Source organism: Candoia aspera, chromosome 6, assembly GCF_035149785.1.
Source record: "Candoia aspera isolate rCanAsp1 chromosome 6, rCanAsp1.hap2, whole genome shotgun sequence".
Taxonomy (NCBI): Eukaryota; Metazoa; Chordata; class Lepidosauria; order Squamata; family Boidae; genus Candoia; species Candoia aspera.
The window spans coordinates 36,696,344-36,721,700 of NC_086158.1; the positions used below are offsets into that span (position 1 = coordinate 36,696,344).

General features: G+C 38.9%; 1 protein-coding gene across 1 annotated transcript in view; it reads left to right on the forward strand.

The window, feature by feature from the left end:
* PER2 (period circadian regulator 2) overlaps window positions 1-8,451 on the forward strand; it is a gene marked incomplete at its 5' end in the record, with an annotated part of 38,732 nt that extends 30,281 nt beyond the window's left edge. The window contains 5 exon segments of the mRNA XM_063306725.1: window positions 2,399-2,585; window positions 2,679-2,868; window positions 5,915-6,065; window positions 6,996-7,018; window positions 7,020-8,451. Coding sequence (XP_063162795.1) covers window positions 2,399-2,585; window positions 2,679-2,868; window positions 5,915-6,065; window positions 6,996-7,018; window positions 7,020-7,080 — 612 coding nt within the window.
* Between the last annotated feature and the right edge of the window lie 16,906 nt (window positions 8,452-25,357).

A 25,357-nucleotide genomic window follows, 5' to 3' on the forward strand; every position in this document is an offset into this window, starting at 1 on the left:
GACGCTCCTCGGTCTTCCTCTGCGGGCACGCCGCTGCTCGGTGCCCCTCCTTCCCACATCGGAGGCATTGGCCTTTCGCAAAACGGCTCTCCCTCTCCTCCTGCCAGGCCGTACGTCCCGCTCTGCCAGTGGTGCCCAGTGGCTTGCCCGTCCTCGTCATGGCCATTTACTTGGGGCCCTTCCTGGTTTGTGCGAACTTAGCCTGGACTTGCTCGACATTCCCCGCTAGTTGAATCCAGTCATATAGGGTGATCGGATCTGTTCTTCCTAACGCCCATCACAACTCGGGTTGCAGTCCGTCTTTGAACATCTCTATTAGGGTAGTTGGCAACCAATCGTCAACCTTTGCCGCTAGGGCTTGGAATTCTAGGGCATAATCGGCCACGGACCTTGATCCTTGGATCAGTTCCCTCAGAGCCACCTTGGCTTTCTCCTTTGCTAACGGGTCAGCAAAATGCATTTTTAGCGCCCACAGAAAGTCTCTGAAATCATCCAACTCCATGGCGTCCATCTCGGTTAATTGGACAAACCAATCAGCTGCCCTCCCCTCCAGTTGAGTAGCTACCACGTTTATCTTTGCCCTTTCCGAAGGAAACAGCCTCCCAAACTCCTCCATATAGCTTTTTGCATTAGTCAGGAAGAATGACAGCTTCATGGAATCCCCATCAAACTTGACAGTGAAATCCCTATACCTGGCCCTTTGTGGGCTGCTCTTCCTCTCCTTCCGCCCGGCTCTCCTCCTGGGCTCTGGAGACCTTTCCTCTCGAGGGGGGGGGATTCGCAACCCCTACTTTGGGACTTCTCCGGTCTCTGCTTCGTCCCCTCCCTCCGTCCTCAGCCCGCCGCGGGGGCGATGGAGACGCCTGCCAGGGACTGCGCGGCGGCGATCCCCCCCAGTACCTCCTCCGGTCTTTCCTCCTAACACTCGGGGGGGGAGGGAGAAACAGATGGGGACGACCATCTGTAATGATGTTCCCTTCTTCCTCTGCCCTGGCTGCCCCTTGCAAATGACATCCTCGCCATCATGTCTTCTAAAGACTTTACCCTGGCTTACAACCTCTGTGACTTCTCAGTGGCCTCGGAGACGTCCGACCCACTCTTCTCCATTATGGCCACACTTGGGGACAGTGGATACCTTGGCTTCACAGGTGCCAGGGGTGTTCCGGACAGGGTTCCCTCTGCCTTCCTGACCACCTTGGACTTTACTGCTTTCGCCGTGGCTGAGCTGGCATCCGAGGTCTCCGACAGTTCCTCCGATTCCAAAGTGAGGGTCCTTTTCCTTCTTTGTCCCATGGAATCTGTTTCCCCCACACTTGAATCCTCACTCTCTCCCGAGCGGGAAGTAGGTTCAGCCATCACTAACTTTGTTTCCTCACAGTAACACTGGTAGGATGTTAGTGGTAAGAGTTTTAAGAATTCTCAGCTTTATGTAATGATTGCCTATTCTGACATACTCAGCCTCACAAGCAGGTTCTTAGTGAAAACTGATTTATTGAAAGAATAGTGTGCAAATACAAAGAAAGCTGAGAATGACCAAAAGCGCGCCAAATACAAGCTAAAAACCCTCGCTTCACTCCCGATCCCGCCCCTCGCCCCAGCATAGCAACCACCCCCTCCCAGGTGTTGGTAACCGTTACACATCGGCCTGGGAAAGTAACCTTGAACACATGCAATAACCCAAACATACATTCCTCAGTAACAGTAAGGAGATTACAGCCCGGCAGGGCTGAAATTCCCCTCCCCACAAATGACAGACACGGATCAGGAAAATTGACATGTGAAATGTTACGATGGACCCAGACCATTGGAACGATGAACATGACACAGGGTTCCCTGGGAGATCACGATTTATTTAAAAAATTATTTCAAATTCAGGCAACTTCACATTAAAGAGGTAAATTTCATTCTGTATTTTTAGTTTAAGAACACTGTTAATGCATATATACAGGCCTACACATGAAACAAATATAATAATTTTGTAACATGTGGCCTATATTTGAGCCTGAATGTGCAGGGGCTCCCTGAGGCCTAAAAAATATTTCAAGGGTTCCTCCAGGGTCAAAAAGTTGAAAAAGGCTGATCTAAAGCAATAGCACAGGTTATTGCGTGGTCTCTCTTAAAGACCTCCAGCAAGAGACAGCCCATGACTCCTTTATAAAGTATGGAACATATATTATTATGAATTAAATTAAATTCCTAAGTTCAATATTACTTTCTGCCCATAGCATAGTTATAGCTAAAATAGCTGATTTTTTTTAATGGCACAGTATTTCTCTTCCACTAATACAATTGCTATGTGAACCTTATATAATAAACTTACTCCCCAATCCACTTGTTGATAAAGAGGTGTTCTTCCTTAAATATTTAAAGTGATACTGTTTTGGTTTTGTTTGTTAAGGTTGATACACCAATGGAAGATCAAAATAGTGATGCCTTCTCTTTATCTGTTGATTTACTTGATATTTTATTTCAAGAAGACACAAATTCAGGCACTGGATCTGCTTCATCAGGAAGTAGTGCTTTAGCAGCTGCTGAGTCTTTAGGATCTGGATCAAATGGATGTGGCATATCAGGCAGTGGAGCAGGTAATGTTGCATGTGCAGCTGATCTATTCTGGAGGCATTTAAGTGGAAAAATCAGGTCTCAATGAGTAAAAGAGTTGTTTTTCTCTTCTGTAGGATGTAGTGAGACAAGTCATACCAGCAGGTATTTTGGAAGTGTTAACTCCTCAGAAAACAGTCAGAAAACAACATGTTTACAAATGGAAGAAGATGTACAGTTCATCAAATGTGTCCTCCAGGATCCTGTTTGGCTGTTGATGACAAATGCAGATGATAGTATTATGATGACTTACCAGATACCATCACGGTAATTTAGGTTTTGTTTTGTTTAAAGTTGCATAAAATATAAACTTAGCAATAAGACTTCTAATTTCAAACAGCCATTGTCTACTGTTCCTCTGAAAATGTAGGTTTAATTCAGTGGCATCTGCAGGCTCTTGCTGCTTTTGTCAGACTGATCCCCTTGTCCCTACTCTACCCCCATAGCCACCACTGGTTTAATTCCCTTAAACCAAGTTTTACTTTTACGGGCTCAGGGCCTGCACCATTTTTCACTGAGTCATGGAATTATAAAGCCATTTTAGACCACTGAGTCCAAATGAAGCATTCTTGATAGATGGCTGTTTAGCTTCCCTTGGAACACATTCATGAAGGAGAGCACACCATCTCCTTCAGTAATTAATTCCACTGTCAAACTGTTTTGCTTGTTAGGAATTCTTTCCTAACATTCAGTCAGAATCTGCATTCCTGTGAGTTAAGATCGTTATACTGTGTCCTGCAGTCTAGGATGATGAAGAACATGACTTGATCTTCTTTGTAATATCTCTTTAAGAACTTTAAAATACTGTATTTCCCTTCATTTTCCTTAATGCTAAACATACCCAGTTCCTCCAATGGCTCCTTAGAATACTCTTCTTTGAGACTATTCCTAAAACTAGAAAAGGTACATGAGATACCATGAGAATCTGACTAATACATAATAGAGTGGAAGTCGCATTTGCCATGACTGAAAACTCTACAACTGTCTGTCTGTAATTTACAGCATACCAACTCTAGGTGGCTAACTTCACATAAAAAACACAATATAGAGTAAAAACCTATAATGGCAACATTTAATCAACTTGGTTAAAATTACATTTACCCTTTTTTGGCATCCACATCATGCTGCTACCACATTCAGCTTATGATCAACCACAATTCTAAGATTTTCTTTTTCATGCATGTTATCAAGCCAGGTATCCCCCTTGTTTGATTCCTTTTTTCCCAGGCAAAGAACTTTGCATTTCTCTGCATCAAATTTCATTCTTTTACCTGTTGATATTTTGCTTCTGCTTTCTACAGTATTAGGTATCCCATCCAATTTTATGACATCAGCAGATTTAAAAAAGACTTCCTGTAATGATTGCCCCCAGCCCAAATACTCAGACTCACAAGAGGCTGCTATATGAAATCTGATTTATTAAGGAACTAAAGGCAAATACAGAGAAAGCTGAGAATGAGCAAAAGCGCGCCAAATACAAACTTAAACCCTTGGTGCAAACGTATCCCGCCTCCCTCACAACAGCCCCGCCCGTCACAGGTGCTAGCAGTCGTCAGAGCTGCTAGCCTGGGAAAGTAACCTTGAACGCAGTAGATAATGCAAATACATTCCAGAGTAAAGCCAAAAGATAAAGAGAAAGATGAAACACGCATCCAGCTAATGACATGCGAAACGTTACGATGTATCAAAGACATTGAAACGGCGAACATGACACTTCCTCCAACTTTCTGTTCATTGGTATTTAGAATAGGTGCCATAGTAAGAGAAATAAATCATATTGCCTCTGGTTCATTTTTACTAAAGCCATGAATTTTAGATGAACAATATCTCTTGTTCTGACTTCCTCTTGCACTAGTGATGTTGAATGCTCAAGCAGCAGGGATGTGACATTTTCTACATTTCCTTTGAAATAAAGGACATGCAATTCTGCCTGATACTCGAACCATTATTGTATAAGTGTTTGATTGATCCACAGCCATATTGGCAGTGTCCGTGGAGAACCAAGAAGATGGCTCTGGAACTTGTAGTCTACTGTTCTGCAATTTAGAGTATTCTCTGCCACTAGAATTGCATGTGGAACCTAGAGTTAGACACAAGAGAGCCTTAAGTATTCATCTTCTGCTCTGCTGTATAAGCCAACAAACAGCATGCCTTCGACTGCGTTTCTCTTTTTTTCTGCCATCTAAACAGAAGCAGTTGTTTTAGCCTATCACTATCCAAAGAATATAAATCTTTTTGCACTGGCAATAAGGTGTATTAAAGTCCCATCATGTCTCCTTCAGTTTAACCATGTATATTGGAAAGTTTGATAGGAACATCATACCTACATGCAACACGAGTTATTCAGAGATCAAGAAAATAGAGCATTTCTTAACAATTGATTAAACACTGCTTTGTGCAGTTTCCATTTTGCCATTACTACATCAGCAGAATATAAAATTGCATTCTTGCTCAGATATCCATAATAAAAATTTACATAAATACTGGTAACAGCTAATTGTAAGAACTCAATTTTGTGAATGTATTCATCAAACAATAAAATGATTGGTCCAAAATTAAAATGTTTCTGTAACATTTTGCCTGCAATTATTTGTAATGTTTATTTTTGTTTATTCGTTCAGTCGCTTCCGACTCTTTGTGACTTCATGGACCAGCCCACACCAGAGCTTCCTGTCGGTCATCAACACCCCCAGCTCCCCCAGGGACGAGTCCATCACCTCTAGAATATCATCCATCCACCTTGCCCTTGGTCGGCCCCTCTTCCTTTTGCCCTCCACTCTCCCTAGCATCAGCATCTTCTACAGGGTGTCCTGTCTTCTCATTATGTGGCCAAAGTATTTCAGTTTTGCCTTTAATATCATTCCCTCAAGTGAGCAGTCCGGCTTTATTTCCTGGAGGATGGACTGGTTTGATCTTCTTGCAGTCCAAGGCACTCTCAGAATTTTCCTCCAACACCACAGTTCCAAAGCATCTCCCTTCCTTCTCTCAGCCTTCCTTATGATCCAGCTCTCGCAGCCATATGTTACTACTGGGAATACCATTGCTTTAACTATGTGGACCTTTGTTGTCAGTGTGATGTCTCTGCTCTTAACTATTTTATCGAGATTTGTCATTGCTCTTCTTCCAAGGATTAAACGTCTTCTGATTTCCTGACTGCAGTCAGCATCTGCAGTAATCTTCGCACCTAGAAATACAAAGTCTTTCACTGCTTCTACATTTTCTCCCTCTATTTGCCAGTTATCAATCAAGTAACGTTTATACATTTTGGCTATTGGAAGGCTGAAATGGAACTGTTTGTATATGCTTATTTTAGAAATTTGGAAACTGTTTTGAAAGATGACGAACTGAAACTGAAACAAATGCAGAGGTTTCAGCCGGTATTTACTGAGGAACAAAAAAGGGAGTTATTTGAAGTTCATCCATGGATTCAGAAAGGTGATCTCCCTCAGGCTCTTGCAAATTCGGTATGTTTTAAGGATTTCTTTTACTTTAAGTATAAAAAATTATTTTATTTGTGGCTAGTGTAATAAACTATATAGGTCACACCAGAGTTAGAACCACATTATTTTTATACCACAATCTTTTTTTTTTTATTCTCTGTAAATCCACCCACCTATCCAATGAAATCCTGAGCAGGGAACATACCATATAAGACATCAGCAATAGTAAAATGAACAACAAAAACCCAGGTTGAGGCCCTCTCATTAAAAATGCAAAACACCTGTGGTGTACATCTATGCCAGAGTTCCCAAACTAACAACCTGGCTGCAGTGCCTGAGGGAAGAGCCAGCTCTTCACAGCCTTCCAAAAGTATTGTGAGGTTGGGATTGTCTATATATCTGGGGGAGGCTTTTCCATGGGGCAGGTGCCATAACAGAGAAGGCCTGCTTCCTAGGATCCAGTAGCTGACATAGCCTCGCCGAGGAGACCTGGCGTATGTCCATTATGTCAGATCTTGTGGGACAGTCATAAACCCTTAGGGAGAGGCAGTCCTGCAAGTAACCTGGCCCCATGCCATGCAGGGCTTTAAAGGTGATGACCAGGACTTTGAATTGTACCTGGAAGCCTATTGGGAGTCACCACAGCTCCCATCGCAGTGGTATTATGTGGGCATACCATGGAGCACCTAATGCTACATGTGCTACCGCATTCTGGACCAGCTGAAGTTTCCGAATACCCTTCAAGGGCAGCCACATGTAGGGCGTGTTGCAGTAGTTCAGTGAGGAGGTGGTTTAACAATAGAATTCAATCTCAATATATTCAATCCAGATTATTCCAGCCAACTGTCTTAACATACACTCTCTTATGGGCACAATCAAATATTTCTGAGAAAAGAATATTAAAGTGTAGGATTCCAGTTGACTAAAAGTTATGGTTCACTTTTTCTTTTGAAGGTTTGTGTTTATTGTGACGAAAATTAATAGCTGATCTTATGTACAAAATGAAGGAGAAATCCATGAACTGAAGCTTGATGAATGAGATGGTAAGAATAGTTTACCCATTTTAAACCAATTCAGCAGTGAAAATGTGTAATCCATGAAGATAATTTCGAAATCACCTGCTTTCAGCTATGGCAAATGCATCATTCGAGCTTAAAGTTTAAATTTGTTTCTTGTGAAATGAATCTCATACTGTGTATCAAACAAATGGATTTTTTGTTCTAAAAAAGGTCATTTGTTAATAATCTCTTTTTATGAGGACGTGTCTTTCTATTTCTATGAACAGTTGCTGAAAATGATTTTTCTTGTTTGCATTAAAAAAAATATTTTCAATTTTAAATGTTTACACTTAAAGCTGTAGTTCATTAAAGTTATAGAGAATACTACTAAAACCAGTATTCTCTTGGATTCCATAAGGAATATTATAAAAATACTATGCCATTGTAACATTTCTTTCCTGTCTCCATTTTTTTTCAGTAACAGGAACTATGTATTTTACAGTTCAGAAATATCTTAAATGATATTGAGATTAATAGTTAATAAATCAACTGTTTTACAAGTGTTTCATTTATAAAATAAATCCATTGTTAACAGTTAAAATGTATTTTAATTTACTAGTTTAAATGTTATAACAGTATCTTCTTCCTTCTGTAATCTCCAAATCTGGAGAAGAAAAATTTTTCAGGTCAGAAAATAATATAATTGTCTTTGAAACTGTTGCATCAGTGTTGTATTTGGTAAATATTATAGTTTAATTTGCTCCATTGTCCTCATCTTACAACTCATTAGTAACTCTTATTTTAGAAAGACTTGCATATAACTGTACAAAAATATGCTAATGCATCAGAATGAATATTTATGTCCTTTCTTTCAAGTCACAGGTCACTCTTGAAGTCATATTAGGTACTGAAATAATTGTTTGCCCAGCAAGGAGAGTCCAATCTTAATGTTGATAATATTTCCTCTAAGGTGATAGCAGAATATATATTCATTGTAAAGGAAAATCACACACAGTAAAACTGATTACACTAATCTCTGTTAATTACCTTCCTTTGCTTTGTGTGATATCATTGAGTAGTTTTAATCATCTGGATTACTTCCAGTTTTCTCTGTACTGATTCTTTAGTCACAGAATGAACAGCAGTGCCACCTTTTTTTGTAGTGTGAAGAATGTTAAAGTATTTTTAGAGCCTTGTCCAATTCTGCAGCTATGTTTAGTCCATCTATATATAATTTTGAATCTTCTCTTTCAAAAGTTAGATCCAAAGATTCTGGAATAGACTGATGTCACAGTATTGTTCCTGAATAACACAGAATATTATTTCTAGAGTCAATTAACTACTGATTCAAAGAGACCCTTTGTTTTACTAGACAAATAATTTTTCCAAACAATTTTCCTTTGAGTTCAAAACTGGTAGAACTGCCAGTTAAGTGCTATTAAGTCAGGCTTGATTCATGGTGAATAATTTGTCAATGGCAAGCAATAACTGAAAAGTTTCCAGTGAAGCAAGTATCTGTCAGTATTGTGCTCATTATGCTTTACCAAAGTACTTGGGCAAACATATATTGATTTTCATGTTTCTTCAAAGTTTCCTGCTGGTTAGAAGTTTACAGTGCGAATCAGCACTGCATGATCTTCTAGTGATTAAAAGCCAGCAATTTATCTTCCAGTACGTTACACAGATTTGTACAAAGTAAGTTTCATTTATCCTTAACTTGTTTCTTAGAATTCTTTGTGGTATCTTCTAGTTTTTATATTATTGGAGGTGATAAGTAATAATTGCATTGTTCATTTGTTCTATACCTTCCTCTCAAATGAATTCATTACATTTAAAAAGAATCAAATTTACAGTCGGATAAACATGAAACTTAATATTTTTGTCTGAGTACATTTTAAGTCATTATTAAATAAATATTTTTATGTTATGTAATATTGGTAGTATATCAGCATATAGTGCATACCCTTTTATGCTTCAGAAACGGTTCTAAGTGTTAGATGTCCAGGGTCACTTAAAAAAAATTAGCTTTAGCTAATGATACATTCTCAATTCTAGTTCTACGCTGACTTATGCATGGATTTTATATATTGTATTTAAATCATATGAAAAGTTCTTAGTAAAGGTAAAGGTTTCCCTTGACGTAAAGTCCAGTCGTGTCCGACTCTAGGGGGCGGTGCTCATCTCCGTTTCAAAGCCGAAGAGCCGGCGTTGTCCCTAGGGACACTTCTGGGTCATGTGGCCAGCATGACTCACGGAACGCCGTTACCTTCCCGCCGAAGCGGTACCTATTGATCTACTCACATTTGCATGTTTTCGAACTGCTAGGTGAGCAGGAGCTGGGACTAGCAACGGGAGCTCACCCCGCCGCGCGGTTTCGAACCGCCGACCTTCCGATCGGCAGCTCAGCGGTTTAACCCGCAGCGCCACCGCGTCTTAGTTCTTAGTTCTTAGTGAAATACAAAAAGCCACAATCTAGAGTCTTACACAATTATTTAATCAGAAAGACTTTCATCCATGCTGAATGTCAGACTGCTATATACTGGCTGCTAAACTCCATGTTTCCACTTGATGTCTAAGGAGGTACAGAAAAATCTTAGCTCCTTATTGCCATCTAATGATCATCAGGATTTTTGCAGCCCAGGAATGGTAAGCCTCTGACTAGAAAAACTACTTTGGAAACTTGCAACAGCTTTAAATCAGTTTTGTGAAATATCATAATAATGTCTAGGTTTTTTCATCTGAAGTCTCATTAAAAGTGCTGGATTATGCAAGAGCAGTTTAATAATTTCAGGTATACTGCTGTAAATTTATTAGATAGAAATATCCATCAAGGGACTATTTGAGAAAGAGGATGGAGTTGATACTGTAATGTTCTTAGAATTTTTATTAAATTACAACCCTCCATTTATAAACAAGATTCTGAAACCAAATTTCTCCAGCTGAATTGTAAGACATTTTTTAGCTTAACAGTATTTAATATGAGAGAATTTTGCAACCAACATCTCTGTAATGTAAAGCATCATTTTTGTCACCTGTATTAATTTTTATTACATGCTTTCTAGAAAATTGATAAATTCGTTTTTAATTGCTATCTTTTTAAATACTCTGTATATCTGGTTTAATTATTTATGGTGAATTAAGATGAATGAGAGAGAGTTCCACACAATGATCGCAGTACTTAAAAAATTTACAACAGACACCAGTCTCTGTGCTGTGCAGCTGTTTCCAGTGGTAATCTGCTGGGGAGAAGACTAAAAAGATATAGAGCCAAGTGTCCATGCAGCCTCTAAATTGCCTATATGTGACCCAGTGCTCTCAATTTAAGGTTTTAAATCTCTTTCCTTCTTGTCTGAGTGGTCTCTGTACAATTTTTGTTTTCTTAATTTAATGAGTAGACTACTGGATTGAATGATAACAAATGGGGAAAAATAACATTGTGGGTTATCTACTTCTGCCTTTTTGTACTTTTTTCATTTTCTGCCTTTTAAAGGAAGACATACCTCATAAATATATACACAGAGAGAGAGAGAGACTATTTTGTCCTCGTATAACCCTATGACTAGGCTAGGCTGAGAATAAATGGGCCTAAAGATTTTATTTTATTTATTTATTATTCAAATTTTGTTACCACCCATCTCCCCCAAAAAAGGGGCAATGAGGATTAAATGTTAAAATAGAACCCGGTACATCCAGATTCACATCAGATTCAGCCATGATGGATGGTTTATTAGTTTATTTATTTATTCAGTTTAAGTAGCTGCCCATCTTGACAAGTGACTCTGGGTGGCAAACAATGTTAAAAAATAAAATAATTACAACCCAGAGATGGGTACCTTGACACCTCGGGGAGCCAGGCTTGTGTGCAAAACCAGATTGGTATGGCCTTGTGAAAGGACAGCAGGGATCGGGGCCAACCTAATCTCCAGAAGGAGAATGTTGCAGAGGGCAGGTGCTATGGCAGAAAAGGTTTGCCTTCTGCCCATGTGAGACTAGGCTGCAGCTACCATAACTTAACGATGAAGCAGGCACAAAGAGAGGACAAAAAGCCAGGAATCATGTCTAAAAAATCCCTTCGGGGAGGTAGAAAGGAAGGAAATAAGTCATTAAGGAAACAAACCAAAAAAAGTCACCTGAACCAGAAAAAAGAAGTTGGGCCTGAGCTCATGGAAACCCCATCCCCACCCCAATTCCATCAACAGCTACCAGACTTGTAAATTAACAAGGTAAAGAGTAGCTGCCAGTCTTGTGAAATCAACAGCAAGAACTTTTAGGGATAAAAAAGGGTCCTGAAGCCCGCTCACTCCTTGAGTCATCTTTGGATCCAGACTTTGTGGCTTCCGTCCCTCTAGCTAGTGCCTGGCAGCCTAGTTGAGAAGGGAATGGGTAAGTGTGGGTGAGTGTGTGTGTGAGAAAGAACAAACCTACATTGTAACCAGTAAAGTTTTGCTGTTACTTTAAATTCTCCGTGTATTCCAAAGAACTTAATGTGCTTCAGTTTTCAGTTGAAAGTGATTTGTGTGTGTCCCTAATTATTGCCCGGCTGTTGACCTGGGCTGTGTGTCTTGTCTGCTCTAGCAGCACCTATCTGGAAAATCCAGGTAGAAAGCAAGGCAGGCTTACAAGATCCGTGTGCCTCAACAGGCTCTGAGTGTGTGAGTGAGTGACCATCAGCTAAACCTGGGAGCACATGTAACACCCATCAGCTGACATTCCTTAGCCAATAGGACCTGGAGTACTCCCATCCTGCCGGGCCAGACCGGATTGCATGGGCAGAAACAACTGGGGAGAAAGGTCCCTTAAGTAGCCTGGTCCCAAGCCATGAAGGGCTTTAAATGTGATAACCAGCGCCATTAATTGCCCTTGGAAGCACACTGACAAGCAGTGTAGTGGTGTACATGTGCCAAGTAGCCAGCGTCATTTACTACTGTGCTGCCATATTCTGCACCAGTTGAAACTTCCAAACGCTCTCCAAGGGCAACCCATGTAGAGCGTGTTGCAGTCAGGGCTGCAACAGGGGGGAGGGGGGGCATGTGCCCTGGGTGACTCACTGGGGAGGCCCCAAAATGAGCATTGGGGTGCCAAAATGAGCAGAGGGACACCAAAATGGGTGTGGAATCCATGGTTGCCCCAGGTGACAGTGACCCTAGTTGCGGGCCTGGTTGCAGTAGTCCCGACAGGAGACCATGGCATGAGTGACAGTGAGCAGGGCCTCCCAGTCAAGGAACAGGTGCACATTCTGAAGGCGTGCAAAGGCCTTCGAGCAGGAGCTGTGAGTCCAGGATAACCCCCAGACTGTGCACTGGGTCTGTCGGAGGCAGTGCCACCTCATCCAGAACCAAAGATGTAAGATCCCCAGCACGAGAAGGTCGAAAAACCCAAAACTATTCAGTCTTGCTTAGGTTAAGCTGAAATCTGTTGTGCCCTATCCAGGCCCTCACAGCCTCCAGGCACTTGGACAGGACATTCACAGCATCACTTAGGTGGCCCTGGGATGGAAATGTAAAGATGGTATCATCAACATACCTCACACTAAACCATTGGATGACCTCAGCCAGCAGCTTCATGTAAATGTTAAACAGAGAAAGAACTGAACGCTGCAGCATCCCATAAAGTAGAGGGTGTGGGCTGGACCTCTCCTCCCATCAACACTGACTGGAACCAACCTGGAGGAAGGAGAAGAACCAGCACAACCCAGTGCTGCCCACCCCAAACTCCTGGAGCCAGTCCAGAAGGATACCACTATCAATGGTACTGAAAGCCACTGAGAGGTCAAAAATAGCAAGGATGGACACCCCACTCCCATCTCGTTCCTGCCAGAGGTCATCTGAGAATGCAGTCAATGCTGTGTTGGTCCCATATCCAGACCTGAACCCTGACTGAAAATGGTCCAGTTCTTCTATCTCAGGAATTAGTGGCTCCTGATGTCTCCCCAAATCACTCATTCAGCAACAAACAACTGACCTGCTGATTTGGGACAGGGAAATGGATACATTAAGCCATCCTAAAAGCCTAAAGAATCTCTTATTTTTTTAAGCCACGTTCCAGTGTCAAAGAGTCAGAAAAATTCCAGCCTCATCACTACATGATATCACATGAGCACTGCTATGCCTCCTGCAGCCTTTGATTACCAAAACTTATTTTTGTAAGACATTGCAAAAATATTGAACAGTTCTCTTCACTCATGTTTTCCCACTTCCAGCTCCTCCAGTGCCATAATTCTACATAAAGTTTTCTTTTGTTCAGGTAGCTTCTCATGTTCTCAACATTTTGCTGACAGCATTACATTGAGCAAATATAATGTTCATGAAGCATGAGATGATCAAAACTTTGGAAAACTTGTCTTTCAAATATTTCTATCCTCTAGGTGTCACTCTTCATGTACATTTGAATATGTTTAAATTCACAGAGATTTTGCTATGTCCAAGTTCAACTGTGATTAAAAATTGTTGCATTTGTCATAGTGGTTTGCAGTCAGTTGAAGCCAGATTTAGAAATTTAATAAATACTGTATTGAGCTCTTGCACTAAGAACAAAATTACACTGAAAAGCAAAACCATCTGAGGAACTAAAGAGCAAATGTGTTGAATCTGCTACTGTTCCTATAAACGTTATATGCATCTATGTCTATATAGATGTAATTACTAATTCTACTCCATGGAAATCAGAATGAACTGGTGGAGGAAAAGCTAATAAAAGTTTTAAGACTCTAGTCTGAATTTTTTCTATCTATCTATCTATCTATCTATCTATCTATCTATCTATCTATCTATATCTATATCCATTCAATCATGTCCAGTTCTTGGAGACTGCCTGGACAAGTCCCTGCAGTTTTCTTGGCAAAGTTTTTCAGAAGTGGTTTGCCATTGCCTCCTTCCTAGGGCCAAGAGAAAGTGACTGGCCCTAGGTCACCCAACTGGCTTTGTGCCTAAGGTGGGACTACAACTCTTGGTCCCCCGGTTTCTAGCCTGATACCTTAACCACTACACCAAACTGGATTTTGAAATTTCAATATCGTAAAGGAAGTAAAGATTGATAGATGATGATAGATATAGATATAGATATAGATGATAGATACACACAACACTTCTAGCTTTGGAACAAATAGGTAACCCTAGTTCTATATTTTCAACAATTTTTATTTATATATTTTATAAAATATTACCTCAAACCCAGATGTGCTCAATTTTTTGCCATCTAATTCCCATAAGGGTATACATGAGTCCTTTTTTGAAACACCGCTTTTTAAAATCATTATGTTTCATATTTTATTTTTTATAGTATTCACAAAAACTTATGAAAGACATTGCAGACCCATTTAAGTTAAAGACAATGCAATGGCGTTAGCATATAATAAACTTGAAAATGGATTATTGTCAGATGAAAAGGTTGTACACCTGATAAATTTGACACCGTATCACTTATAAATAGGTTAAAAAGCAATGGTACATTTGCTTTGCAGTTTGGGCTTGGAGAGCATCCTAAATTCTTCAGCTCTAATTCTAATTGGGATATCCACAAAGAAGGCTGTTTCTCAATATAGATTTCTCCTCCTTTTGTCCTCCATATAGTATAAAATATATATTTAAGATCACTGATAGTCATATAAATGACATTCCCAAAACACTCTTAAGATGTATTGTGGGGTTCGGAACTCAGAAAACCCATATTTTCTGAAATCTAACTAAATTACTATTAGGCACTCTTTAACCAAATTCCCTAACTGTGATTGATTATAGGCTAAATTATCTTACCTTTGGTCCAGTGTGTTGTCAGGACCCACTCCTGCAAAAGGAGCTCTGTTGTTCCTGCTTTCTTTTTCACCCTTTCTGGACATGCAAAACCTTCTTTGGGAGCAAAAAAGAGCTAAGGGAAAATGAATGTTCCCCCATCTTGCATATAATATCCATAATTAAGTCACAACAATCTTTTTTCTACTATTTGCAAAAGCCAATCTTTTTTTTTTTTTTTATCCAAGCAAGAAGTGCAAAGATTGCTGGATATCTGAGTTTGGTAGAACCTGATAACTTGATCATCTGGAACATAATCAGGTTAGTTCCATATTTGCAGACAGTCTTTTGTACACTGAGATCCATTCAAAGTTTGTTTCTGAGCCAAATGTAAAGAAAAAAGAATGGTCAGTAAGTAATAATACTAATAAATTTGATAGATTTTACACCATTTATAAACCACCCTTACTTGATGTAAGGATGCGTGCCCATCAAATCTAACTGTTTGGACTAGGTGAATGCATCCATATATTTTTTTCAGCAATGGTACAGAAGTGGTTTGCCTTCAGCAAATGGTGTACTGTGTCCCCCTTCACCATATGCCATTTCAGTGCCCCGTGTTTCTCCATTTTCCTGAAAGGTTGAGCATTCATTGAGCCATTTTGTTTTAGCGAAGAGGGAGGGATTGCCCTTTTAGAATTCATTGTTATTTGGACTTCTACACTTCTGTATTTCCCAAAGTGCCCCACTGACACTTAGCTGTTTTTCCCACGTTTTGCCTCCAATTCTAATGGTACTTTTTACTTGAGCGGTATAAAACAATGAAATAGTGTGGCCATCATTTGAAGATAATGAGTAATTAAGTGCTTCAGTAACTTTTTCTTTTTAAAGAATGGACTTGATGTTTGCCCTAAAATGTTTTTCTTTCAACTTTGAGTTGCATTTGCTCACCTAGCTGATATTTAAGCAGCAGTAACTGTGGTGGATGTTGGGTAGAGAGTTGTAAATGATATGTGAATGCTGAGCAGATGGCTTTGGTTGGCAACATCCAGATTTTCCATTTTAAAATTGCCTGCAGGAAGAGGACCACAAAATAAATTGCTGCTACTTGTGGTGATTCTCAAAAGTGACACTGGGGGAGGAGATCCACAAAGGTCTGCATTTATATATATGAAGAACTGTGGATAAATAGGGGGGACAAAGTCTTAGACACACACCATGGGGATAAAATGATACTATGGAATTTCTATTCATTTCAGTAGGGTTTAAGTAGACCATCCCAATGGATTATACTTTCTATCCTGCTTTATTTTTTGTCCAAATCAAAAAAAAATGCAGTCTGAAAAAAAAGATTGCGTTAATAAACACTCTTTTTATGTGGAAGTCCACTCCTTCAATCCTCTCTTTCCTGGCAGAACTGCTGCTAGAAATGTGAACTTAAAGCCTGATTGCATTTGTTTCTAAATACGTTATGCTGTGACATGGCAAAGTAGTGAAAAGGCATAGTATAAAGAACATGCTGAGACTTTCCCCAAAGCAGCAGCTGGAGCCACGTATGCTGCAGTTGCTTTCTGAGACGGTTTTGTTCCATCTCTATTATCTCTCTGCACTGCTTGCTGGTTTTGTGCACTGAAGGCCATATGTCCCATCTGCTCTACCCGACATTCTGCTGGCAAGGGTAATGGATGCATATCCCAGCATCTGATTCCCATCCCAACAGAAACATGAGTTTTTCTGAAACTCCACTTCTCTGCAAGAAAATAAAAGAACTATTTATGTTTTCATTTTGAAAGCTGGGAGGCTTGTTGTAAAAAGTTGCATTTAAAAGTCTTAGGGAAGCAGTCCCTGAGATCACTGAGATCAGTAGAAAAGGCAGCACATGAAGGAGAATGGCAATTTCATTTCTAAGTCCAGGTTACTTTAGGAAAATTGGTCCTGATCAGAGCATGTTTCTCTTATACCTTAAAGAGTTTTATTTTGTGCAATGATTAGTTGGTGTTCCAACCCTTTTAGGAGTTTATTGAATGACATTCCAAACAAGCCTTAGGCAATCAGAAAAAAAAATCCCATGATTTCCCCGTCTTTCTGTTTCCTGAGCCTTTCAGATGGGTTAAAAAGGCAGCTCTCAGGACTCTTAGCTCACTGGGCCATTTCAGGTATAATTGCATCACATCTGAAGGGCACCAGGTTAGAGAAGACCGAATGACAGAGCAGTGTATTTCATAGATTTCAAGGCATTCGTTTCCAAAGAAATATGCAGTTCTAGCTATTCTCCCTCTCTCTCTGGGATGTGTTTCTGACTTCGCAGTCCACCCTACAGTACTTGGGCATTCAAATGGTTTCCCATCCAAATACTAGAATTCATGAAATAATCTTACAATATGCATGGCAGTCAATTATTTTTTCTGTAGGACATAAAAGTTTTAAAATTAATCCAGTGTGCTAGAAAGATTAAATCAACCCAACCCACCCCAACCTGCTTCCAAAAAAAGCTACAGAATGCTTGGAAAATAAGTTAAATGTGAGAAAGATAACCAGAATCATTCTTTCTATCAAAAGAAATATGTACAAACCAAATAACTACAAAGTTCAGTTGAGCTGGATGCAATCTTCGAGATCTTTACATATGAACATTGCAGTAGATATCCATTGTCTTGCAGTCCACAAGATTTGCTTTGCCACCTTATTTAGGCTGCAGAAAACCTGTGAACTTTATGGTGTTAACTTTTACTCTATTAGGTTGACAGCAGTATATTTACAGGTAAGGGTCTTTGTTGAATGCATTTGACATGATCAAAGGATCCAAATGTTCAGGAAGTCATTGAACAATTATGTTGTGTGTAGCCTTTGAAGGATTCTAGACCTAGAGAGATTCTGTAATTAAAGCCAGACACAGCTGTCTTCCAAAATGCAATAAACCCAGTATCTGAAGCTTGTATTCTTTAGAGGCAATCTGTTATATTGGATATGCTTGATTTAAAATGTGTTTTAAAGAGTTAGTATAAGTTTTACTGACAGAATTTATCATTTTGCAAAGAAAAAACATTAATGAGTAACCAAAAAAATAATTATTATTATTTTAAAATATTTTAATTGCATATAATCACTATGATTTTGAACTATTTTCTATATATCATTAAAATTGCAAATAGGTTACCTTTTGAAAGTATATGGCTAATGATAGAGCAAGCAGAGAAAGGAATGACTAACTAATATATCATTAGCTGTGGTGTTTCCAAGTTTCATACTGCTATCCTTAATATATGTATATGTATATGATTAACAAGAAACAATTTGAGCTGCAAGGAAGCAAACCACTTTATACTATTTTGAAAGGTTGCCAATCCTCCTCCCCACCACTTTTTTTACTTTTTCTATTTAACAAGAACAAGAGAAAATGTCAGATTTGAATCTTTCCTTCACACTACTGCAGATGCTGAACAGGAATTGTGGGGGAAGGATGAAACAGCAACTAAGGAGGCCATGCAAGTAAAAAAGAATTAGAGTGCATTAACGCTATGGGCTGAATTTCTGTGAGCCTAATAACCCAAAGCCATTTTTCTGGGATGGTTAGTCACTTACTGGATTATGTATCCCTAAGTAGACAAGGAGGCACTCCCTTCATATCAGTGAAAGAGTTAATTTCATTAGGGTAGGTTACTCTGCTCTTCCACATCTCACTTTTTGAAAGCCCAACACACAGCGTATGTTTTTACACATACAGAAGCACGAGATTTGGGATATTTCTAGTCATTGAGCTTCCTGGTCAGTCAGTGAAATGCAAATTGTTCATGTCTAGACTGCTCAAGATAAAATGACCACATCCTACTTGCTACTATAGTCAAGGGGAAAATTAGTGGAAATGTTCCTTTTTCCTCTTGATGGTAGCTCTCTACTTTTTATTTTAGCTGATGCCAGAATTTTGGTGAAGTTCTCATGAGTAGAGAGTGGTTTCCTTGTCCTTATTTAATGACAATGTGGCAATGTGAATACCTGTGCAAAGGGATCTCCTCTCATTTCCTTCCCAGAACAAGCCTGTGAGATAACTTAGGTTCAGAAATGGGGACTTGAACTGTGGTCTTCCTTATCCTAGTCCACTACCTGCTCCATTTTACTACACTGGTAAAAGCATGTTGAAGACTCATCTGTAGCACATGATAGCCTTAAGACTGTGAGCCAGAAAACTCTTTTGCAGTCAGATGCCAAATATAAACATCCATGCACTACAAGATAGTTTTTTTTTATAGTAGCTTCTCCCTAACATCACTCATCTTAAGAACATGCCTTTGAATCCAGTATTGATTCTTATTCTCTCCCTGATTATTCAGATAGGCTTTTGGATTTTAAAATTCTTTTTGTAAAGCATCACCTGTATTAGATGCAAACATTTTTGTAATCACAATAAAGCAGGAATGAGCATGCTGTAACCATGGGACTAATTTCAAAAGGTGGTTACAAACAATTCATGGGGGAAAAGAACAAAAACATTTTCTTCACAGAGAATGGCTGTTCCCACCCACTTTGGATCTACCCTCCCCCACTCCTTGCTTCAGACCACCTCTGCAGCTAAACCCACTGGAATCAATATAATTAATTTAATTAGGAGTAACAGGACCCAGTTGTATCACTCACTCTAGTCTAAAGATAAGTCCAACTGTGTCAGTGGGTTCTTTCATCAGATTAAACCATAATGTGATTCATTTAAACTTAGTGTGCTGTGGAAACCCAACCAATTGTGGTTTATTCAGTAAGCTCTAGTTTAAACCAATAATTGACAGTGCGTATCACCTACACTGAATTTTTTGAGAATATGTTTACATAAAGCAAACTCTGCAGGAATAATGTGTGGTGTTTTAATTAGCACAGGGACTAGCTACTGAATAATCTCTGCAACTAAATCATGGGGAGAAGTGTTATCATTACTTGTAACTGGCAAAGCTCTACATAGCAAAATTCTGTTGGAAACAGAATGAAGCAGTTGCTCTAGATTTAGTATGAATGAAAGTGCACCTTGCTTAGGGAGAAATTTGAAACAAAAATGTTTAGAATATCTAAAATAGGCTGAGTGCTGCTTATCCATGATGTTTCTTGAACCTATTTATGTTTACACACTGTCCCATAACAAGAGCTTACATGACACATCTGTACACATGTAGGGTGGCCATATACAAAGAGGAAATGCATCATCAAAAGAAGAGGACAATGGATGACACTTGCAAGGACTCACTGATGCATATATTTAGAAATAATTCCTTTAACTGATATAGTGGGGAAGATGAAATGTATAGCCTGTTCAAATGCATAACAGGTCCATGGCACATGTAAAACTCTTGACTTTGCCTTCTTATGGTTTTCAACTGGATTTTGACAGACAACCCTTGAAATAAATAATTGTTCTTTGTAAATTAGGCAATATGGCTTCCTGAATTTGAGAATCAGGTCCTGAGTCTTTTCCATTGCAATGAACACCCTGTTGAGAATATATGAGTATGAAGGGCAGATTGTTTGGTCTCTATTCACTTGATTGGATTAATTACCTGTTTTCATAGCCAGGATAAGTTTTTCACAGGTAACAAGCAACTTTCCCCACAACAGTTGAGAAACCAAAGAGCATCAGAGATGCCAGACTTGATAATCCAAGCAGGCCCTTTTTTTACCAAAGAGAGAATTCCTTTAGCAATTCCTCAAATGACAAGTCTGCTTTAGCATATTTACAGATTTCATGATTTTTTTCCATTCAGAAAACTAGACCTGGCCACTCTTGAAGATAATGCTTTTGTAACATTAAATATAATCCAGAGAAACCAAGCCCTACCTTTTATAATAATTTATTTCCTGAGAGTTTGAAACACTGGACTTCTTTCTTCATTACTGCATCGAAGAGCAAAAGTATACTAAGACCAATTGGCAAAATTGGCAAAATTGATAAAGCTATGAGCCACAATAAAAATATTAATACTAAGCAATCATGTTTAGATATGTTGTGTAGAATATGGATTCTACAAACAATATTTAGAGACATTTAATGAAATTACATTTACATTATCTGACAGATATTGAAGCTAGAATTAATCTGAATGCCCTAGAAATTTAACTATTAACAGGGATATATATCATACACAGAGATCCTTATAAAAAAATACAAACATAAGAAAAAAATGAGCTATGGTTTCCACAGGGCCCATACCACACCAACAAAGCCAATCTTCATATGGGATTTTCTTACTGTGTATCTTCTTTCCAAGTTGGGTAGCATATTAAAGCATGCTAAGGACATAGCTCCCCTATATTTGAAATTTCAGTTTGATGTACATACAGTATCTAGCAGCACTGGAACAGGCTGGCCACTAGAAGACATCCCTCTTGGCAAACCAGTTTTCTAGCTGCCTCCCTGTCTATATCTAAGGTACTCCATTGGACAGGACTATATTCACCTGCATTCTTCTTATATACTATACTGTAGAGAGTTAGGAAGATGACCTTACCAGAGATATACAGGAACCATTATCTAGGCAAAAGGGGCTAAAACATGATTTAAGCCCAGAACAACAAGAAAACATTTGGAAGCTACTCAGGCAGATGCTTCCCTAATTCACTGAAGTATAAAAAGGAGATGGAGTCATAGCACAATCAGGCTTGCAAGTTTCTGTTATTATAGCCAATCTCAATAAAAGTAGCATTAGTCTTCCTGTGGAGTTGATTTCCTGATCTGGTCTTCCTAGTATGGCTGACACATATACACCATTTCACTCTTTTAGATGCTTGGCCTTCAGGCTCACTTTGGATATCACCCTCCCTCGTGTATTTAAACCAGGTGAGTACAAAAAAAAATCTGTTAATCTTGAAAGGATTCTTTCTTGTGCCATGTACAATTGAGCAAACGATCTACTATAATGTGGATTGCCCAAATAGACCATAACCAACCAATGAAGACAGAGGGTTAATTGGCCACTTCCAATCCTTAATGGATAATCCCCCTTCCACACTTTTGTTCCTGCTGGCCATTTAAAAATTAAGTGGACTCACTTTGACAAGATCATCTGTACATACTAAGAACCAATGTGATGTAGTGGTTAAGGTGTTGGAATAGGAATGGGGAGACCCAAATTCTAGTCCACTCTCAGACACAGAAGCTCACTTGGTGGATTTGGCCAGTTACTGCCTCTCAGACCAACATACTGTACCTCACAGGATTATTGTTGTGGGAAAAACAGGAGGAGGAAACATTATCTATGCTGTCTTGAACTTCTATTTCAAAAGATGGGATATAAATCAATCAAATAAATAAATAAATACACTTTCCCCATTGGCATTGTATCCTTAAGTATCAATAAGCTTTCCTTTGAAGCCTTTTTAACAGTGTCAACATTATTTACAAGAAACTTCATTGGTGTCAGAGCTAATTACTCTAGGGATCTCCAATCCATATCTTACTTGTTACAGCAGGATGGAGTAGAGAATGTTTCTTTGTTTACAATCAAATACATTTAAAAATGAATGCATTGTAATGCAGAGAATCCTTGGCAGATTTGGCACAATGCCAATATAATAAATAACAGCCCAGCAATAGTTCAGCTACAGAATTTCTATTCCTTAACAAAGAATCAAGTAATTACAAAGAATAAAGGTAGTCATCAGAAGAGGAAGTTGGTGGGGAGAAGAGAAAAAAGGTGAATACTCCCTGTGTAACTGCTGGAAATCACATTCCTCCCACCCCTTGGAGTGTTCCTCTTCCTGCCTTTATCAGGGAAGTGTCAAATCTGACACCTTTGCAGTAAAGTAGAGAAGTGCAAGTTTTTGAAAACCTGGTAACACCTAATCAGGGGATGTAAACTTTCTGTAAACCTAATTTGTGGATTAAAATATCTCTAACATTTCTCAAGTGCTTTTTTTTGTCATTTTAATTATAAATCAGCCAATTGAAAAAAAAAAAGATAAAATGGTCCACAACCTCCTTTTCTGAAAGGCAGAGTAAATTTGCATACTTACCTATTTTAATTCCAGTTCCCTAAGTAGTAAATAGTAGAATTCCACTTTATTTCTTTACTGTATAACTCATAACAGTACATCCTTTTAAGAAATTAACTGACATTCTCCTAAATTCTGAAATCAAACCTCCCTTCAATTTGAAGCCCAAGTACTAATTTCTTGTGTGAGTGGGTGGGAGGGTGTGTGTGTGTGTGTGGGTTACCAGTAGAATTTGTTACCCTGAGCAGAGCAGGGGAACTGCAGTAACACTGACTGCAACCCCCTTTCTGTTTAATGGAGAGGATGATCACCAGCACATTGGTTGGATAAGCTAGTTGACTTTACAGTGAGGCTGTAAATCCTGTTCCTACCCTTTTAATAGGCATTAACAACCTGAGTATTTGCTCTAAAATTGCTACTGCTTCTTTGCTTTTAAGAAGCCTTGAGAGCCTTGAAGTATGTATCTTGGTTACCATCCCATATTTCAGACTGTCCCATGAATCACCCTTGAATCCCACCCTTCTGGACATCTCAATCTTATTTCCAGTTAGGAAGTTTTTCCACTGACCAATTCTACCTTGTGTATATGACAGCATACTGTATTATACAGACAACCTGCCTGATTCAAAAGTGTTACTGTTGATGACCTCTTGAAGCCACTCTGCCCATGACAGGACCTGAGGGGGTAAGTTCCTGGAGTATAGTTTTTAAAATATATATAGATTTTATTAAATGTTTTTTAAAAAGATAAAAACTAATATAAAGTAAGAAAAGGGAAGAGGTTCTTGCTCTTTTAGCTTTCTCTTTGATCTTTTCTTCTTTTTTTCTACTTTATATTAGTTTGTAGTTCCTGGAGTTTACTACTGGCTTTTTTTGATGGCTTCCTCAAGCTTTTCACATGAAATACAATAGAGAAAAATTGAACCTTTTTCCCTACATGGAAGATAATTTGATAATGGCAATCTGACAGCTCTAATAAATATTACAGGGGCAGGATTTTACCATAATCTGCTGCACCCGCTCAGCTTTCTGTATCAGAAGAAATGGTCAACTTATCTATTATAAGAGGTTCTGGAACTCCAGTGAAGCAGACATAAACTGTATATGTGAACTGGGTATTTTTTGCTTTGCCTTTTTTTCACTGAACCCCCATAAGGACAAAGTACATCTGTGAGGATGGCTACATTTTAAACGATTTAATACATGAGTAAAATAGCCCCCAAAATACTGTTTTGTTGTGGCCAAATTACTATGTATGTTTTCCCATCTCTGGCTGCAGCCTCCTATGTAGCCACACTTCCTTTCCAAGGGAGATGGGGGGAAAGACCAGTTGAAAAGGAAAACATGCAGCAGGGTGAGAACTGAAATCCTCTTGCAAGAAGACTGAATTGATAAAGTCTGTTCATGTTTGTGCCAAAGTTACTATTTCAACGGATCATACTGTGTATTGTGTATTTCACAAATAAACACAAGCCCAACTAAATACTTAAGTGTTCATACTCCTTCTAGACGCTAACTTTTCTGAACCACCCCTTTTCAAAACCCTAGTGATATTCCTTATCTATACCTTTATTTAGGTAAGAAGTGTCATATTGGCATGTCTGTCACCTACCCATTCAAAAGTACTAAGAGGATCACAAAGGATATATTAGTAACATTTAAATCTTGAATGTTTACAGGCCTACAATCTTTAAGACACGAAGTTCCTCTTTCATAGACAGATACACACACGCACATTTCTAACTTGATCGGCACAGGATCTAGGACGCTGCAAGTTTAGTCTTCATGGGTGGAATAATTTTAAGAAGCCACCCACCATCACCAGACACATTCCTCAAGTAACTTAGTTTATTTGAAAAGAGGAGTTCTGATTTTATGTATCAGGTCATCCTAATGCTTTCATAAATGAATACAGTTCACAATGTCCAAAGTGTAGCTCAGGAAAGACCCAAGTTAAACGCATCTGAATTATTTCAAAAGCTCCCCAAATTACCCTCTTCCAGAATAGCTTGTTCATGTAAAAACACATATTTATGTACCGCTGTTATTTTCTCCATTCCAGGTGGAAGATTGCAAAACACCTTTTATTACAAAGTTCATTCTTTATTAATACTTAGATTCTGAGAAAAATCCTATTCTGGTCTGTCCACATGCATATAAAAATATTGTGAGGATTATTTCTAAAATCTCAGGTTGGAGAACATCCTTTCCCTCTCAAAACTGAAGTAGAACGTGCACCGTCAAAAACAATCTAAATAAATTGCAATTTGTTGTGTTGACCTTTTAGTGGTTGGTTCTTCATCATGGCTAAGACAGTATCATGTTTTGGATGGAAAATGGGACTCTACAGCTCCTCACTACAGTACTTTTTCTGGTCTGCAGTACAGAGGAAGAAACCAAGGGTCTAAAACCTTTTGTTCTTTATTTCAGTGCTTTTAAATGTAAACAACCATACCACTGGAGGCACACAGTATGTTTGACTTCAATGGAACTTAAGTCATACCCCTGTGAATACAGGCTAGTTCCCTTACTCCATACACTCTATAATCAATGGCTGTATGGTGTTATTTCCACTCTGGGTACTATGGCTTGGTTTACACAACAAAACACTCCTCTGTCTACC